At 40.5% G+C, this 21,382-nt stretch overlaps 1 protein-coding gene across 1 annotated transcript in view; it reads left to right on the plus strand.

Moving 5' to 3' along the window:
• The first annotated feature begins 15,966 nt into the window (after nt 1-15,966).
• LOC139913097 (mitochondrial carrier homolog 1-like) overlaps nt 15,967-21,382 on the plus strand; it is a 75,950-nt gene continuing 70,534 nt past the window's right edge. The window contains exon 1 of the mRNA XM_078288266.1: nt 15,967-16,138. Within this exon, the coding sequence (XP_078144392.1) occupies nt 16,001-16,138 (138 nt within the window). The 5' untranslated portion in view covers nt 15,967-16,000. The remainder of the gene's footprint in view (nt 16,139-21,382) is intronic.

Here is a 21,382-nt window from a genome sequence, read left to right on the forward strand (position 1 = left end):
TGTCGTCAGTTTCTGTGGATGCGTTCATTCTGGTCCAATCACACGAAGCGTAATGTCATCGCTATGACAACGAATTGTAAGTGTCAGTCTGAGGCCCGGGACCAGCCCCCAGGCGTCAGGTCTCAGCCTTGCTGCCAATTTGACATGGTGGCCAACGGTGGTACTGCAGCCTAAAATTCAGCTGCAGCCCAAAAAGCGTTTTTCCCATAGACGACCATTGTAAAAGACAGTCCTCTAAAACTGTTAAGAAGATACCTACAACCAGAGCCATATAGAGAGAGAGTTGCGTCAACGGAAGTTCAAAATGCTTGATCGTCACGTGATTCACGTAGCTTCAGATAGTTCCAGGAAGTACTTGGTGGACAATTTGAAAACGTAAATACAGAGACAGAACTGCGATTTTTGGTAATTAGTAGTCAATAAATGCATTGATTTACAATATTTATGTACAATATTTATATAGCACACCGACATGTGTATGTAGTTACATCAATATGTTTTTTTAAAAAGTAAAACTTGTATGGTAGTCAAGAGCAATCGCATCCTAATGTTTATTGATATATTTAAAGGGAGGGGAAGGGAAGGAATGTTTCAAAATTCAGATTAGATTAATTTTCTACCATTTCTTTAATTCATGGTGGTTTCAGTAATCCCATGGTAACTGAGGCCCAAGTAATCTTAATGACTAATGTAGTCTTCATGACTTTCAGATAGGACAGAAGGAGGAAGGAGACCAGAACAGAAGGAGACCAACAGGTGACTATCAATGATTGTCAACTGACAGCACAATGGGTCAATGGACTAGCAGCAGCAGCATGTTAAGTGTGTTGTCTTAGGAAATCCATTGCAAATAAGTGGAAAATCTTAAAATAATCTTTCTGTTTACAATTCTTATGCACCCCTGCACTTATTAATATATACATTGATACAAAATATATTCAAATTCAAAACAACTTTATTGTCCACTTTTTGCGTGCAAAAGGCAGAAATTTCTCTTTGGCTTGCATGTGCAGAAATCTGCTATTAAAAAGGGTACATTAAAACACATCCCATCCAGACAGGACAGGACACATTAAAACACATATATATTTATACACATATAAACATATATATTTTATGTATCTTTTGTCTTTTTACTATGCATTTATTTACCGCAATGAATTCATTAAATAAATCTCTAATAAACTCAGAAACATGAATAGCATGTCAAGCAGGTTGTCTGTGCCCTTTCCTCTGTGTTGTCCTTGCATATAGTCTCCACCATGGTTTGCTGTGCTGCATGGGGATGCTCCAATTGCTCGGAGAAAGGAGTACAAATGTACGGTTTCCCCACTGACATGGAGAGGAGAAAAAAATGGTTGGCTCAAGTCAGCAGGAGCAATCTTACTATAACTAAAGATCACAACAACAAAAAAATATGCGAGGTAATCATATTCAAACACTTCATTTGCACTTTTTCACAAACAAAGACCATACCATTGGGAAGCTTAATGTTTGGTTTATTAAAAATAAGGAACAGGTAAAGGCTTGCAAAACCCAGGGAGTTGAGACTCAGGGTGCAGGGTGAGGGTGCTGTCTCATTGCAGGGAGTCTTCAGGCTCCATTGAATCCCCCTGTGGTTCTTGTGCTGAAAGAGAGAGAGAGTGAGAGAGGGAGAAAAAGACAGAGGAGAAAAGGTTAGACACACCTATATAGGCTTGGACGGGAAATTGCCTTGGGAGATGAGGTGTGGTCTTTGTTCCCCAACTTAAGTTATGGAATTTCATTAGTTGTGATCATCAACAGCTTTTGCTGCTGATGTTTAACAAAGTATGACAAGTGGCATCAGTTACTGCTGTGATATGAATTTGTATAAAGTTGTCTCATGTTATTGGTTGTCTTTTATATATGTAATGAGTGTATACATGTCCAGTAAGTATAAAGTGTTCCCTAATACTGTGCATTCAACCACTATGGGATATGTATGTGGGTAGATAAACCTGAGTTGTTGTGTGTGGGAAGTAAACTCAAGTCACTCTGCAGGCACATTTTGATGCAGACCAGTTTGTCAAGACCAAAAAGGGCAAGACTAGGCTGAGAGCAGATGCTATTCCCACCATCTTTGTGCATCGCCCTGTGGTCAAAAAGAGGAGGGCCCCTGCACCACGATGCACCCCTGGACCTGTAAATATGATGATGATGATGATAATGATGATAATACTTTATTGTCAGACTCAGTCTGAAATTTTTCTTGCATCACAGCAGCTCCATTTGCAACATCACAAAAAAGACAAAAATTAAGACAGGACACAAAGATACATACATTCAACATATCATTACAATCACAAAAGACAGTATTCAAGGCCCTTCAACGTGCATTTGATCTGGGATTAAGCTCTATATTTAATTTTAGGATTGACTGGTGTACAAAAGAGTGCTTCAGTCTAACCCTATTAAATCGTGGAACCCTATATCTCCGATTTGATGGTAACAGTTTGTATTCGCTGTTCAGGACGTGGTTGGGGTCAGAGACGATGTTGTTGGCCAGCCTTAATATGTTATTATGGTAGGTTGATTCATAGAGTTTCTCAAGTGATTGGCCTACGATCTTTGAGCAGATTTTTATTTGGTGGAGCAGTTTTGACTTTAAAGTAGTGGACAAACACTTGTACCATGTATTATTACAATACTGTAGAACACTCATAATCACAGAAGTAAAAAACAAAAGAAGAATTTGTCTACTTGCCCCAAAAGACCTAAGGAGGCGAAGAAACCAAATTCTTTGTTTTGTCCTTTTACAGACAGTTTCAATGTGGTCTTTCCAGGATAACAGATGGTCTATCATTACACCCACGTATTTATATGAAAATACCTGATTGATTTTTTCATTATGGATAACAATAGAAACTTTATGAGAGTCAGATGGTGAGCCAAATACAATCTCTTCTGTTTTCTTTGTGTTAATCTCAAGAGCATTGTTATCACTCCACTCGACCACTTTGTTCACGCCAAGTTGGTGCAGCCCAGGGTTGCCTGAGTTACTTAACAGAGATATTAGAACTGTATCATCAGAATACTTTAAAATATATTGATTTGGTGTATCTGTACGGCAATCGTCGGTATAAAAAGTGAAAAGCATGGCTGAACTCACACAACCCTGGGGGGCCCCAACATTGGTCGTGATGGCAGATGAAAGGGTTTTGTTCACCTTTACAATCTGTACTCTGTTAGTGAGAAAAGAGGCATACCAATGAATCAAATAGGGATTCAGTTCCCGCTGGACCATTTTTGACACCAAAATGTCTGCTTGTATTGTGTTGAAAGCCGACGAAAAATCTAAATGTTTAGAAATTATATGAACCAAAGTGGCAACAGCGTCTTCTGTACCACAACCCTGCTTATAAGCAAATTGATATGGGTCAAGTTTGTCTTTTGTTGTACTGACAAGATATCGGAGCAGAATTCTTTCTAGAGATTTCATAATCACTGAGGTAAGGGCTATTGGTCTAAAGTCCTTATGTTCTTTTGGACATGGAATTTTGGGTATTGGTTTTATATGCGAAGTTTTCCATGACAGAGGGATAGTGTGTGTATCCACCGAAACCTGAAAAATTGGTTGCCACACTGGAGCCAGCTCAGTTGCAAAGTTCTTCAAAATAAAAGCACTGCATTCATCCGGCCCAGCAGCTTTCTTGGTATTTGTACACCGAAATGTTTTCCTGACATCTTCGACAGTGATGAGAATTCTGTCCGAGGTAGCAGGTATAGTGGTTTTAAGTATTTCGGTGCACTTAACAGAATTATCTAATGATTCAAATCTGGTAAAGAAAGTGTTTAGGTCATTAGAAAAACAAAATTCATTGTCCGTTACGATAGGTTTAATTGGAGATGACATTCCTGTCATAGTTTTCATGGTATCCCACACCTTTTTGGGGTTATTGGCTTTAAAGGCATCTTCCAAAAACTGTCTATGTGCCAATTTTGCTTCCCTCAATCTGATTTTCAGCTCTTTTTCTGTCTAAGTGCTCCAGAATCTTTGTTTTTGAAAGCCACTTTCCTTGTATTTATAACTTTTTTTTATGTCCTTAGTTACATATGATTTATTATTTGGATAGATTTTAATCTCCTTAGTGGGGACAACCAGCTGTACACAAAAATTAATGTAATCATTTGTAACTGTAGTCATTTTGTCTAGTGAACCCTCCTGAAAGATTTCCCAGTTTGTCCACTCAAAACAGGCTTTCAGTTGTTCCCTACTTTCATTTGTCCATGTCCTTATCACTTTCTTTTCTGGTTTACTTCTCTTGAGTTTGGTCTTGTACACTGGGATCATGTGCACAACGTTATGATCAGAATTTAGTATGGGTGGCCTACACTTAGACACATAAGCGCCTTTAACATTTACAAAACACTTGTCCAGGATATTGTCTTTTCTGGTATGGTCCTTAACATACTGTTCGAACCCAGGTAACACAGTCTCCAAGTGACACTGATTCAAGTCCCCGAGCACTATTGCCGGTGCATCGGGGTAGCTGAGTTGCAGCTCGTGAACACAGTCGGTATGGTGCCGGCCGCCTGTGACGCTTTGCCGTTGGGAGGCGCGTATACAACAAACAGCAAAATACACCCAAATTCTCTAGGCAAATAAAAAGGTCTTAACGTCATGCCGAGAATTTCTACATTGGGATCACAGATCTTACATTTTACTGAGTGCAATCGGCACCATAGATCACTTATGTACACGCAAATACCGCCTCCCCTCGTTTTCCCCGAGTCTGCATCCCTGTCTGCTCGCACAAGGGTGAATCCAGGGACTTCAAAGAGAGAGTCGGGCATTGTAGATTGTAGCCAGCTTTCCGTGAAGCATAACAGAGATGCCTCACGAAATTCGTTACAGTACCTTGTGTATGTCTGTATCGCGTCCACTTTGTTGCTCAATGAGCGCAGGTTTGTAAGAACGATAGATGGAGGGGGTGGCCGATTGAATCTCCGCCGTAGGCGGTTCCGAATGCCCCCTCTCCTTCCTCGTTTCTTTTTCCTTTTAGTTCTGATCAGTTCCTGAGGGATGTTATCCAACATTGAACAGTAGAAGTGGCTTGATGTCGTCTCAGTCAGCTCGGATTGTAGCTCCAGCAAAGTCTCTCGACTGTACGAGCATGCAAGCCGTGACTCCTCGCCACACCTGTCCATGTTGCCACTCCGGTGTGCTGCTGGAAGAACACTTTGCACAAAGACAATTCTTACAGACGCAACAAATTATACAAGTTAGAGGACATTTAAACGTTTAAACGGAGTATACACACACGGAGCAACGGAGCATACTGAGACGCAGTGCGCAGCCGAGCAGCGCACCGGAGATAGCCGATGATATAGAGCCCATAGCTGCTGATCACAGCTATAGTGTTAAAGGTGACACAGGTATAATAAGTATGAACTCTTAATAATTAGTAATATTTCATATTTTGAAGTGATATAATATTATTTTGAATATTTAAAAATGAACAGTGCCATGTCTTCTACTTACATCAGTTTCAAAGATTGAGGAAAGAAGGGATGAGGAGACTGAGAGAAGGGAAAGTGAGAGTGAAGAAAGAGAGGACATGGCTAGTGAGGAGAGACAGGGAGAGCTGACACCACCCAGTCAGCCAGCAGCCAGTCAGCATACCAGTGAGCCAGCAGCCAGTCAATCGGATCTATTGAAAAAATTAAAGAGACAAGAAAAAATCACCAAAAAAGCAAAGGTGGCACTAAGAAAAATAAGGAAGGAAAATGCAGCTCTCAAGAAGACAATGAAAATTAGGGACAAAAAATTTAAGAAAACTTTTTCAAAAGACCAAATTAAGGCATTAGGCAGACTAACCACAAAAGGGATGAAATGGAGCAATGACACAATTAAGAAGGCGTTAAAAATTCGCTTTGCTGCCAGTCCAACAGGTTACAAGACCCTGCAGGAATTGCAGCTTCCCCTGCCAGGAATAACAATCCTGCAAAGAAGGATGCAATGTGTTAAATTTGAGCCTGGTGTGTTGACAGAGGTCTTTGATTTCCTAAAACTGAAGGCAGATGGATTGACAGACCTTGAAAGGGAGTGTGTGTTGACCTTGGATGAAATGGCAATCACACCAAGTGTGAAGTTGCACATGCTTTCCGGCAAACTATATGGTGATGTGACTTTACCAGGTCACACAGGAGTAGCAACACATCAAGCATGTGTTGCTACTCCTGTGTGACCTGGTAAAGTGTGTTTATGTTGGCTGGAAACACAACACGGTGGAAGCAAGTAGTGGCATATCATTACAGTGGCAATTCTACCAATGGAGCAGAGTACAGGCCAATAATTATTGAAATAATACAGAGGGCAGCATCCATAGGGCTACATGTGCTTGATGTCACCACCGACATGGGTAGCCCTAACCGGGCCATGTGGAAATCCTTTGGGGCCGACCACAATAAAACATCAGTGCCACATCCGGCAACACCAGACAGGCAGCTCTATTTCATGCCTGATGTCCCACATCTGGTAAAAAATCTAAAAAGTGCCCTGGTCCGTGGACAGGTGTTCATAATTCCGGAAGATATTGTGAACAAAGAGAACCTCCTCTCTAACGAGGTTTCAGTGGTCCCTATTAAGGACTTATTGACCTTTCAAGAAGGGATGGCATTAAAAATAGCTCCCCATCTATCAGCTACAGCCATCGAGCCAAGTCACTTTGATAAGATGAAGGTTGGTCCTGCTCTAAATGTATTCAATAAGGCAACAAGTGCTGGGCTGAAATACATGGTGCAGCAAGAAAACCGCCCTCTGTCCTACATGACTACAGCGTGGTTCCTGGATCAAGTTGATCATTGGTTTGATCTCATGTCATCTCGCCATCCAATTACAGCCCTGAGCAGGCTCAAGATGGAGGAGTACCAAAAGGCCATCACCTTCCTCCAGGACATCGTCCATCTGTTCCGTGGGATGAAGATTGGTCAAAAGGGAGGTTGGAAGCCTGTTCAAACAGGAGTGATAATGGCAACAACATCAATTTTGGCCATACAGGAGGAGATGCTGACATGAGGACACAGGTTTGTGTTAACGTCAAGGTTCACACAAGACTGCCTTGAAAATACATTCAGCTGTGTGAGGTCTAAAAATCCTGTCCCAACTCCAGTGGAATTCCATCATGCACTGAGAATCATATCTGTGGGGCAGTTCCTCACCCACCATCAGGTCTGGGAGCTACCAGGAAGACGACAATTGCTTTTTGGCAGACTTCCTGGACACAGTGGAGCAAAATATCACTCCGTCAGTCAGAGTGGAACAGCTGATGGCGGTGAACAGAGCAGCACCTGACCTCACAAAAACTGAGAAATGTATTCTCTTCCATCTTGCAGGCTACATTGTCCACAAAGTCATCAGGTTTGCCAGCATCTGTGAAAAATGCAAAATTGCAACAGAGCACAATGATGACAGTCCTGCTGGAGAAAACAGCATCTTAGTGAACTTAAAAGAGTTCAAGGCAGGTGCTCTTTGTCATCCCTCCCAAGAAGCCTATGATTTCATTCACCAAATTGAGGAACTATTTAGGACCAAGACTGGTTCCTCCCTCATGGAGCTCCCCAACGCAGTGGGTGTCTTGGAGAAAGAAGCTCAGGCACTCTCCAGCAGGCTTCCGTCAAAAAATCATTAAAAGATTCATACGGCTGAGGTTGAGAACTGAGGCAAAAAATATACGAAATGACAGAAAAAAACAACACTTAACAGATGGCCATCTTGGAAGCAAGAGCCAATCCAAAAAGGTGAAAAGGAACAACAGTAGCCAAGCTTCAACATCCGGCAACCCCCAAACAGCTCCAAAGGTGCTATCGAACCCATTAGTCGTTGCAATGGAAACATTTGGACTAACCATTGCTCCTACAAGTGCTCCAGCACCCAGCCAACATCACTGCTCCTCCACCTACCAGCACCCAGCCAACATCCAGCACCCAGCCAACATCACTGCTCCTCCACCTGCCAGCACCCAGCCAACATCACTGCTTCTCCACCTACCAGCACCCAGCCAACATCACTGCTTCTCCACCTACCAGCACCCAGCCAACATCACTGCTCCTCCACCTGCCAGCACCCAGCCAACATCCAGCACCCAGCCAACATCACTGCTCCTCCACCTACCAGCACCCAGCCAACATCACTGCCCCTCCACCTACCAGCACCCAGCCAACATCACTGCTCCTCCACCTGTAACATCATTGGTCATCACCACTCCTGACCTATAAGATCATTGGTCCTCACCACTCCTGACCTATAACATCATTGGTCCTCACCCTGCAGCACTCCAGACATGCAGCATGCAGCATCACTGCAGTATGATTCCTTAAAATGATTACATGAATATGGCAGTATACACATTTAGTATGATTCCTTATTGCTGACTTATTTGAAACATACCTTGTTGTGTTTTCAATCTCACCATGGTCCACTCAGCACTCCTGACCTGTGGCATCACTGCTCCTCCACCACGCAGCACCCAGTGCTCCTACAGTAGGTTACTAATATACACTAACAAGATAAGATTACTTATATAATACAGTAATAGAATACATGTTTAGTATGATTACTTATATAATACTGTAGTACAATACTTTTAGTATTTAGTATGATTCCCTCACAAAGCCTAAAAACACTCAACCCATAAGTTAGGTTTTTGTTTACTGTTTTGAAGTCTCAAATATGCACTCTAAATCCATATCAATAGCGATGTATCACAAAAATACCTCTCTTCCTTATTATTGTGTAACGTTAACTTTATTATTAGCTCTTACTCCAAAATGGATATCCTCATTTCACCACCTCCACCCACCACTCTACACACGCCCCAATGTTATATTTAACTAATATTTAACTCCCCCCACCCCACAAAAAATCACATTTAGAAGCCTTTTTCTCTAATTCCACAACATTGGATGAAATGGCATTAAGAGAACGGAATTTATAATTAATAGGCTGTTCGTGGTTAATGTTATGTGTTGCTAACTTTATCCAGTATCCTAGCCTAATCTGTTATCTGTTAACGTTCCCCAAATCTACTAATTTAGTGGGGGATAATCCACTAACATGCTTTAATGCACATGTTATCAGATGTGCTGATAATATACAATCTGATTCTTTAAACATTTTACCCTTTCAAATTGCATCACAAACGGTCCATTCTGCTGCAACTCTACTGCGCTGCTAGTATTAGCCGCTAACTTCCGGGAACTATTGAGAGGCTCCGCGATCCGCCATTGCTGTAAAAAAAATGGTCCATTGGAGAGAACGGAGATGACTCTCTCTATATATGGCTCTGCCTACAACACCACACAAGACCAAAAAACGCTCTTTGAATTATGTATTTTTTAATCATGGAGGCTGATTTTTTTTTTAATCACTCAGAGCCATATAAAAGGCTGTTTTGTGTGTGTGACGTCACCCCAGGGTATGAGACAAGCACGCGCCTCTGAGCTCTGCATCAGGGACGAGCGTCCTGCTTCCTCTGCTGCTCTGTCTGTCAGCTGTGTTCGTACAGTCTGGCTTCACTTTTATTAAGATATTAATTATTTTACATGAGTAGCCCACCGGTATTTAATATGTACAGATAACAACTGATCACCGAAAATGGAGGTTTGGGATTAGGTGTGTTTTCTGTGCTTGTTCATGACATGGAGATGTAGACAGCAAGCTAACTAGTTAGCCTTGTTTTTAGCCTACTTGACATGCATTCCACAGGTCTGTCTGGCGAACCCAACTAGTCATGCTATTAATCACTTTTGTATTTCGTTGTAAATTAACTTCATGTTTTTTTAATTTTTTTAAATAAACGATTTTAAATAACTTGCCCTGTACGCGATTTCTAATTCAGTTTCATGACAGTATTGTATGGTGCTGTGTAGGGCTGGACCCGAATGTTCGACAATTCGGATATTCGTTCGTTGGGTAGGTATTCGGTTTTCAATTTTGGGATTCGGATATTGTTTTTTTTTATGTAATTTTATATGTAATGATCGCTGCTTGGGTGTCTATATAGTGATGTCACACTTCCACTCTTGCAGAGTCAGAGCTTGACCTATATCACAACAACGTCTGCCCTTAATAAAGACGTTTTTCGTCTGGTGTTCATCTCTTCTTCTCTAACGACTCCCCGGAGATCATCCACATCTCTACAAATGGCGCCCGAACTGTGTCGTGATCACCTCGGATTTAAGCTGTGGCCACTCTCTGAGTGAGGTCGGACTGTTGTTTGAGTTCAAGTGGATTCAGCGTAGTTGCCGTGGACCGCTATCTCTGCGCTATGACGGTGTCTCAGTGGACATAAACGGTGCTAAGCTACATTTTCCTTGGCTGCTAACTGAAGGAGCTACAAGACCGCTAGCTGGCTGGTTGCCAAGAGGTTGCCGCTGAGTTTGCTATCCTGTTTTGGACCGTGTAGGAGGACTGTGTATTTCAGATATTTTAGCCAAAACAGGAGTTTTGGCTAAAATATCACACACACGTTGGTTGACGTGGCTCACGGAAGGGCTTTTGTGGGTGGACGTGGCGCGTTCGACTCCTGTTTTGGCTAAAATATCTGAAATAAACCAACATCTTTACTTTTTCTTAACATAGATCATCTAGATGCAGTGTAATTACTAGTTCGGCTATACTAGATATTTGATATATTATACAACCCTAGTTTGCAAACAGGAAGAACTACAACTGTGGGCTGATTTGTATCAAGCTGCATGGCGCGGCTCTAGGGAATTGTAGTTTTATAAAAAATATTAGTGTTTTTCCTAGAATTGGAAGTTGTAAATACTGAATTGAGAGCACACTGAGGAGTTTAAGGGGATGGTAAACACATTTGTGTAATCAGATTTTAAATATCTAATTGTTAAATGGGTGAAAATTAATTTTAACCATATTTTACCCATATTTGACAGCGCCCCCAGTTGTTGACTATACTCACATGATAGCTGAGGTCAAGAGCTCTCTATAACAGTTGGTCCCATGTCTGTAACCCCTTTTGCTGCTGAATTATAAGCCTTCAAATATGCACCGAGGTCAAGGTTCAAAGGTCAATATTTCAAAGCAGGAGCCATGTAGAATCTTCATACTGACATATGTTACTCTCCAGGTCGAGACCTTTCCAACGATGTATTTGGTTTAGCTCTACGACAAAGTTTTAATTTTCTCATTTCATGGACACAAGCCATCCCAGGCCTAGTTTCACAGAGCACTTTGAAGGCCCAATATATAAAATGAAGCTTTTTGTTTCTTCGTCATAGAGCTAAACCAAATACATCGTTGGAAAGGTGGATTCAATTACTCCTTGTTACTAGTGGAATAGGTAATTTAACCGATAACCTTGTCGCGCTAGCTGATCATTGCTCCCACACACTGAGCCCCACTCTCCGCTGTTAATTTACAGACATCCACTTCTTCTGCTGCCCTACCAACTTTAACGACAAGTAACATTGTTATGTTACATTAGCTGCGGTGACATTGATCTGTTGTGTCTGTCCGTCTCTATTCATTTCAATTCATTTTCAATAAGAGCTATCTGTCCGGACAGCAATGACGATGCGTCCGTCCGTCAGATTTCCATCCGTTTTGACGGACAGCGGGGTTCAACGTGGAAGTATAATTTTCCCTAATTTTCCTGTGGAATTATAATTTTCAACCCAGTTGAACTTTTTCTGGATGGATGGATTCGTCACCATGTGTTGACAATCAGAGGGGTTCCTACGGTTGTTTTGGAAAAAATAGTACAGATCACAGACAGAACAGTACAACCAAAACAAAGATAAAATGGAGAAAGCCTGGTATAACATTGGGATGACTGTAGGTTTTCCAGGTCAATTACTTATTAAATGTATACTGCATAGTCTTCTTTTTTCTATGAAGTAGCACCGTTATGAGCAAAGCTAGGCTACTGTATTTATGCCTCTCCCACCATGTTGACATTCCAAAACAGCCCAATGGACAGAAATCTATCTGTCAATAAAACTTGTTTTTCTCCTGTTTTTGCTGAATCTTACCTTGTACTGATATATTACAGCTGCTCTCTGTGGACTGGGGCTCTCTAAACATCCACCTGTTATAAACTAGTGTTCCAGTCCAAAGATGATTGGTATTTTCTAATCATTGGATTATCTTCTTAAAATCTGAGACAGTCTTGTAATGCTTAATACCTCTGAGAATGTTTCACCCATTTAAAATGGAACATGTAAAATTAAACGTTTATATTGAAATAAATGTTTATTACTTTACGTTACATATAACAATTTGTCTTGGATCATCTCTTAAATAAGTCTTATCTGTCATCACATTGTAGTCCATTGCCCTCAAATTACTTTTCTCCATCTTACCTTGGTTATTTCATTTTACCAGCATTATATGTTTTTCCAGTCACAAATATCAATATTATGTTACTAACAGTGTTTTTAATTATACAAGCCAGTCTTACAGAATATACGCTGATACATTTTTTAAATGTCTCATCCAATTGTGAGTACTTTCTGACAATATTGACTAAAGCCACACATCTAGACCACAACTAGTCCAAGTTAATGAACATTCTATAGTCTCAGTGTAGAGATAGTTTTGCTCGTAGCCATTATTCTGCTGTACATGTTGATTTAAGCCATGGGATTGACCTACACTGGATCAAAGGTGAGTCGCCTCAAAACATTTGACGATGACATAAATATTAGAGCTCTCTGATCTAATGGAGTCCTATGTAAACAGTGAAGATAGGTTTGCATTAAGCAAAGTTTTGCTAGTGAAAAAAATCTGTTAAACTATTACAGTCATATAGTCATAGCAAAATTTCTATATGCTTGATCTCCCTATACAGTGCCCAGAAACACACCTGGTTGGAAATAGACTCAATTACATTTACATAGATAATACACATTATCGGTGTAACTCAAGCAGGTTAACTCAACTTGGACATCTAAAGATAAATTAGAAAATAAAATCTAAATAACAAATTAGAACAACCATCAATGCCAAAATATATTTGTAACTTTAATAGGATAAAGAAAAGTACACTGGCATAGTCTGTAAACTGAGAATTTCGAGATGTAGGTGCATAGAACTGCATATGCTACATGTAGCTAGTTAATTACAGCAATGTTATAGCTACCGAAAAGAAAATACAGAAAAAAAACACCAAAATAGAAGCCATCTGTTATTGTTCTCAAGTTTTGCCTGTTAAACCTAAGTGTCAACGGACCTGTGTTTAATTTGATCTAGTTGGATGAATACAGCTAAAAGCCTCCGCTAGCAGCCAGCTAGCTGTGAAGCCTGTCAACAGTGGAAGTAGAAGCGGTGAATGCGTATGGAGCGTTCCCATGGCCTAGAGGCGCGTTCACGCAGCACCAGAAAATACAGCTTGATATGGCTCTTAGTGGCTTCCAAAGAAAAATTGACCCAATGATTTAAAAAGTCCTTTTTGACTTTGTGCGATGCCCAGAAATTTTTTTCCCAAGTTTTACACGCGTTTCTTTTCTAATGTATCTCTATGGGAAAAATACTTTTTGGGCCCCATGGCGTCACATGACTTGCAATTCCGAGCTTGGCCACTATGCCAAAAATCGCCGCACAGCCCATAGCTGTTCCTCGGGGCTTGCATCCAACAGGCATGAGTCAACACCAAATAATTGAATATGACCATGATTGGTCATAAGGTGGCTCTATAATTGCCTTCCAAAATAAAAACTGCAATAGATTGATAAAATGGGTATAAAATCTTAACATTTCGCCTAGAGAGCTGCTATTTCAGGACATGTTGGCTGAAGTGAGATAAATCTTTTGTACACTGGTACCTACCACTGATTCTGCGGTCGTCCCCCCTCTGTTTATAGCAAAAACTGACTGTGATCCCACAGCATTGTCCTCCTCAACCATTAGTTACAGAAAAAAAACTTGATTTTTGAAATCGTCATACCTTCATTAGTAAACAGAAACTTCTGATATCTTGAAAACTGAGTGTACAGTAGATTGAAATGTGCAGCTGTAAATAGTTTGATAAATTGACAATGTGACAGTCAATGTTATCAGGACGATGCAACATTTCATTTTGAAGTTTCATTAAAGAGTAAATCCACACTAAATCACAGTGCAGAAAACTCTCTAAACTATGGGTTGAAACTTTCAAGCATGTTTAACTCTGGCCACAGCTCAATCATGTCAAAGCACGTGTTTGGCATCATCTGTGGCATCACTGATTGGGGCGTGGGCAGCAACATGCTTTAGTGCAACATGCTTTAAAGTTTCAACCCATAGAAAGCAATGCAGCAGGAATTTTCTGCCCATTGTGATTTAGTATTGATTTGTTCTTTAAAGGAGAGTTCTATATAGTTAGCACTTTCAATCATAGGCTGCAGTATCACACTTCTCCTTTTTATTTTCTCCTCATTCAAACAGGAGTTTGGTTCAGTAGGTAAAGATTAACCTCCTATGCAGAAGACTGTGGGTTCAAATCCAAGCTGCTACATTTATTATTATTATTATTATTATTATTTATTTGTTATTATTATTATTATTATTATTATTATTATTATTATTATTACTGTTGTTGTTATTATTATCATCTTGGGTTTCAGTGCAGATTTTTTGTGTCCCATGGTCTAAATGCTGTTTCAGAAACTTCCACCCTGACAAGAATAGAATTCTGGAGGAAACATTGAATACTTAGCAGCATAAAATACTGGCAGCTTCAATTCAAAAATATTGGTATCGACCTTCAAAAACCCATATCAGTCAAACCCAAGTACCAGCTCAGTGATGCATCAGCTATTCCTAATTAAGTGGAAAAAACACAAATACAATCTAAATTCAAGGTGACAAATGTGTAACCATCAAACCTTGCTTTGAATTTTGAAGTCATTCACACTGAGCCTCATACTGCTACTACAATTATTATAGTTACATCAGGCCTATTGAGTCCTGAATAGAGGAGCTGAAAAGAGGACCAGGATTAATCTAAAGCCAATATCACCACCTGCTGGACATTAAGCATTCCCTTAAAATTAATCTGAAAAAGAAAAAGAAAAGACACCAGACTTCAAAAGCAAATGAAGAAGTATAACTGGTTTTATTGGCTTTAAGACTAAACTTTCAGATTCATGCAATAGAATGGCTTGGAGCACATGTATGAGCTTGTGACTGGGCCTGTGTCTTCTGTAGGGACTGAGGTTTGTGTGGTTGTAATAGGCTACATAAAAATGGACACAAATCAGGGAAAATCAGTGTAATGAATAAATGAATTAATTTAAAAGTAAAAGAGGTTGGAATCTTAATTTGGGTCTTGCAATAAAAACATTATCTTAGTGATTTACCATTATACCACTCTTATCTTTTCCAGTCACCCTTAGCGAAGCAAAGGAATATTCCATTTACAGTAAAAATGTGCGTGTGTGTGTGTGTGAGATGTCACGGGTAGGCTACGCCCCTTTGTTTTGGTTCCGCTGGTCACATGGCAGACGTTAGGCTGCTACTTTTAGCCAGAGCAATACTGGAAATAAGGTGATTTTGCCTTCAAAATAGGGATTATGATAGACAGAATAACAAAAATTCCTTCCAATTGTCTAGCAGTCTTGGATATACAGTATTTTAGGCCTACATGGACACTAGATCCTGTGGATCCATTGAACAATTGTACCAAAGATAGACTTTTATGAGGTAGTAGACACCCTTCAATGTTCTCTGGCATACGTTTGGTATTGTGTAGGCCTATTTTTGGCAGACCTGTGGCAATGTGCAGAGGTCTACGTGGTGAATTACAAAAACTGTAAAAATATAATTTAGAAAAAAATATTTTTGTTCATAATTTACATTTTCATTTGCTGCGGACCACTGCTTAAATGCTTTGTTTATTTTCATTTCTGTACAAAGACGTTGAAACATGTTTGTCAATGAGCGTTTTATTTTGAAGGTTAAAAGCGGAAGTTGTTTTTTTTTTTTTTTGTAGTCGAGCTTGATACTGGTGATGAATCGTCTCCGTCCTTCACGGTAAAGATGGAAACGCCAGAAAACCTACCCAGGCAGCGGGATGCGGCACCGACACCCGTGGATATGGACACCGCGATCGTGCTGCTGGGAACCGGGGTTACAGCGATCACACATCCGCTTCTATATGTGAAACTGCTAATCCAGGTAGCCGCTGTAGCTAGCTAACAGCAACCATAATAACGCTGTGTTGTTCTGGGGATACATGCCACCGCCTTCAGCAGTGCCTTTCTGGACAAATATCCTCCCTTGCATTAAGTTTACAGCCTTACCAGTCATTTCCGCCTGTCATCCAAGGAAACTATAAAAGAAGGAAGGGTCATTACGTCATGTGACAGCATTCGAATTTTGCATTGGTGCCAGACTTTGGTGCCACTTCTATTGAAGTTAATGGGGCGGGCATGGCAAGTCCCACTATAACCCATCATATCTGTGTTGTTTCACCTTTGACTGAAAAATGCTTCCACAAAATAAAAAAAAACACATTACGTGATGTTGACTGATGTTTTTTTATCTAAATGTGCGCGTTCGTTTTCCTTGTTATTGGTCTCCAAACAGATCATGGCTCTGTCCAGCAGCTGCATATAGCTCAACTCAAGCCCCTGTTTGGTCCAAGATAGCTACATCATGATACATGACCAAACGGGGCAGGTCCGACCGATTATCGCTGACCTGACTGCAATTATAACCAGATCAATTTAATAATGGCTCTGATTATAACTGGCTGGACTCAATGATATGGCCTGTCAGAGTTAGGTAAATATCCTTAAGCCAAACTAGGACTTGACCGTATGCTACAATGCCTTACAGTTCGCCTCAGTGATTTACATTCGTACTAGTCATCTAGCCTATATTATTAGCTAGCACACACATAAGTCATGATGACAACGATTAAGCTAGAGAGGCTGTAACATTTGCTATCACTCACCAACACCGCAGCTCCCTGACTGACAAATAAAGCACGTTCTTCAAACCCTGTCTGTTTCTTTTACACCTTCACGACGATTATTTCTTACTAACGTTAACGGTTTTAACGGTTTAAAAACCGGACGTCTCAACAGAGGAGATGGCGATCCCATTCACCTCAATGTCGGCCGAACTGAAAGTTTTCACACTTGGCACCAATGTGCGTTCACGCGCTACACAGTGACGTAATGCCCCTTCCTTCTTTTATAGTTTCCTTGCTGTCATCCTGACAGCAGCTACCCTGGCTGCCTTGAACCCTTTTCTGTTACACGAGTAAAGCATATTGTGTGAAAATATTTGCAATAAAGTATAAAATCTCACCTTTGTGTGGCTTCTACCAGTTGTTTTCTGAACATGGCCGCTAGCTCTTCTTCTTCTCCCTGTGAGCTGTAAAACGTTAGCTCTCCACTCTCGCCACACAGGGAAGAGGCGTAGAAGAAGAGTAGCGGCCATGTTTCAGACATTAATATGAAAACAATTGGGAGAAGCCACACATTTACTTTATTTACTATATATAGTTTAGACTTATTGCAAATATTTTCACACATTATTAAAAGGGTTCAAGTATTTCAGAAAGCTTATCAGATTGGCAAATTTCGGTCTGGAAACCTTGCCAGCATGAAGTCAAAGTGCCGCAAAGATTTTATGGGCATGGTTTTTAATGGAACACCTTGGGACTGGCACCCATGCAGTGAGGTGCCAGTCCCAACGGGGCTACCCCGGTCCTAGCCCAGAGAACTATTCCAACTCCTTTCTAAAATTAAGCAGTTTAATGTTGCCTTGCTTATTGACAACCGTAATGCAACATTTACCAAGTAGCACATATTTCAGTTACATTTAAACTTTTAGAATTGGTTTGCCTGTTCCTCCAACTTTCTTCTTTCACCAAAAATACACTGTGGTGGCAGGGAGCAAACAGTGTCAGCCAGTTCTAAAAGTTGAGATTTTCTTGAAATAAAGTGCAGTTTGGCTCTTAGTAGGCTAATTCGTAAAAGATATGGAGTCTAGGGGTGGGTGATGTGGGCAAAAAAGAATAGGCCGATATTTTCTGTCATTTTGACAATGTCGATATTATACAATATTTTTCAGCTTTCATAAAAATGTAATATTAATATTTTCTTCTGGCATACAAAGTGACTTAGATCAGCTAACCTAAAGAAAATATACTGGTCTTTTATAAATCAGCAGACATCTTAGGCTCACAAACACTAACAAAATAGCCTAATATGAAAAAGAACCAACTGCAAACTTTGCTTAGCCAGAATTAACAACAATGAATAGCAATAATAAGAACATAATAAAAATCCTCTGGTGTCCGCTGGTGTTTTTTAATGCATTTCTTACTGTCAACAAATCCTATGAAAATAACAAAATCAACAATACATTTGCTCTACTCCCATTACTTTCCGACTTTCCACGTTCCCTTTTTAGCCTTCAACCTGGAAGTCACTGGCTCCAATTGTAAGGTAAAAACCTTTAAATACAGCACACAAAGACATAGTTTCAATTTTAAAAATCGCTAACTGTTACCACGAAAAGTCAGGCTATTATAGTTATTACCAAATCTAATTCAAATGGGAACAAATTCTTCATTACAATGGGGACTATTTTCGGTGCTACGGAACTACTATCCTGAGATCGCAAATGTGTTTACGGTCGGCTTATTAAGTTGTTTGAGGAAAAAGTCGGCTGACCTGGTGCATAGCAATGATGAAATATGTTGCCCAGAGCGACGGCATAGTTCTTTGACGTGTTTTTAATAGTTTTTTTAATACAATGGAGTTCTATGGCTACTGAGACATGGCTTTATTGGGCATCGGCTACATGGACGAGACTTGTTGGCAAAACAAAATCATTGCTGATTTTGTTATTTTTCATAGGATTTGTTGACGGTAAGAAATGCATTAAAAAACACCAGCGTTATCCTTTAAGAAAATGTGCAGTGCAAACAGAAAATCTTGCTCAATTCTCAATGTAAACATGTCTGTACATTACAGTATGCCTTAAAGAAACATAAAATAGCAGGAATAAAAGTAGTTCACCTCATGTATCTTACACCACTCAAGGGGATTTATGTCACTGTCGGCCTCAGGGGTCATCAAGTAGCTTTGAAGCTCTGATTTGATGGCTGGTTGAAGGGACTCACCTCGTTGGGGTTCCAAAAAGACTTGTTGGTCTTCTTTGCTGGCCTTGCATCATCTGCTGCACCAAGCTCTGTTGATGTAGCTTGAGCTGAAGTACCAGTGGTGCTTTTTGGGAGGAGGCATCTTCCTCTGTCAGTATAGCCACCAGCTCTGCTGCAGTTCATATCTCATAATTTTGTACACATGTTCTAGGATGATCCATGGTCGATCCATGAAAGTTGGTCATTATTGATTAAAGTGGCCGTGGCTTATTGCATAATAAATCTTCATATGTATTAAAGTCACAACTTACAACAAATAATCAGCTGTATGTCCTAGAGACCTGAAATTTTCAGGACAGGCTGAAGTGAGATAAATCTTTCGTACACTGGTACCTACCCCCGATTCTGAAGTCGCCCCCCTCTGTTTATAGCAAAAACTGATTGTGATCTCACAGTGTTGTCCTCCTAAACCGTAGATGGAAATGTGCAGCTGCAAATAGTTTGATAAATTGACAATGTGATATGTTCAAGATAGTTTGATCAATCTTCATCAAACTAAAGACAAATGATGTCTGGACTCTCAAGATGATGTCTGTAAAGCCATGTGTAAATTAATTAGGCTAATAATAATTATAAAACCTGACTTTCGGGTCTAAAAGCCAAGGTTTTGTGTAATCAATAATTGAGTCTTCCCTGTATTTTTTTCCTGTGTGCCTTGGTACCAGAAAGATCGGTAGGCCTATCTATAAATTTATTGTATGAGGAATTAACTAGTTGATTGCTCCTTGATGTGGGCTAAACACCGTATTGGCTTGTTATGGCATAGCTTCATAGTTTTTCATTGGCTATTGACGGGATTCATTTGCATTTGAGTTGTTGATGAGTATACACTACCCGACCGCGTCCAGATTCCGATTATATCAAACATGTTTGATATAATCGTAGTGGCTCCGACTCACCTGGGAAGCAAGAGATTAGAGTCTGTTCCCCTCACACACTTGTCGATTGTCGAGTGTTGTACCCCTCATACACTTATAGATTTTCTGTGCCAACTGGCCACGCCGACTGCCCCAAAATCTGCAGACTAGTGCAGACCAGGACAGACTCGGCCCGATTGTGAATCCTGGCTAAAATCGGGGCAATAGTTGTCTAGTGCAGCCATTCCCAACCTGTGGGCCACGAAGGTATTGCAAGTGGGCCGCCAAATAATTTGCAAAACATTACGATTTTCGTGAAAAAATGTAATTATAAAAATAAAAAAAAAAATAATAATAATGTTTTTAAATGTTTTAAAACGAAGTGATTTTTACAAACATTTAAAATGTTTAAAAACTCCCAACTCCTAGCCAAGGCGGGTAAACTGCACACCATCGGAGAGAATTTAATTCTTCCTGCTGCAAAACAGATAGTGGGGGTGATGTTGGGAGAGAAGGCAATGTAGCCTATCAACCTCATCTCATTGTCGGATAACACAGTCAAACGCAGAAATGATGACATGGCAGGTAATGTGTCAGAACAGCTGATACAAAGCATACAAGAGAGTCATTTTTATGCCCTCCAATTGGATGAATCAACAGACATCGCAAATCTGTCAAACCTGCTTGCCTATGTACGGTATGAAAACAATGGCGAGATAAAAGAAGAATTTTTATTTTGTAGATCTCTGCCCACACGTTCAACTGCTGAGGCCATTTTTGACATTCTGAACACTTTCATAGTTTCCAACGAGATTGATTGGTCCAAATGTGTTGGAGTGAGCACTGATGGAGCCCGTGCGATGCTGGGGCAGCACAGTGGAGTCGTCGGGCGTGTGAAAGCGGTGGCTCCACAAGTAGCATCTGTCCACTGCAGTATACACCGACAAGCACTGGCTACAAAGAAAATGCCCCCAGATCTAAAGACTGTTTTAGATGAGGCGGTCAAAGCAGTCAACTTCATCAAGAGCCGTCCACTGCAATCACGTTTATTTGCGGTGTTATGTGGAGAGATGGACAGTGACCATCACCAGCTTCTGTTACACACTGAAGTGCGGTGGCTCTCCCGGGGGAAGGTACTGACGCGACTTTCTGAGTTACGTGATGAGGTGCGGGTGTTTTTTCTTGACACAAAGTTTGAACTTGCACAATGCTTCAGTGATTTTGAGTGGTTGGCTAAATTGGGTTAACTGGCCGATATTTTCAGCCACTTAAATGGACTTAATCTCAGTCTCGAAGGACCAGCAGTGAACATGTTCAATGTCCAGAATAAAGTCGAAGCGACCATAATAAAACTGGAGCTGTGGGCTAAGCGAGTCGACCAGT

The sequence above is a fragment of the Centroberyx gerrardi genome, chromosome 14 (genome assembly GCF_048128805.1).
Source record: "Centroberyx gerrardi isolate f3 chromosome 14, fCenGer3.hap1.cur.20231027, whole genome shotgun sequence".
Taxonomy (NCBI): Eukaryota; Metazoa; Chordata; class Actinopteri; order Beryciformes; family Berycidae; genus Centroberyx; species Centroberyx gerrardi.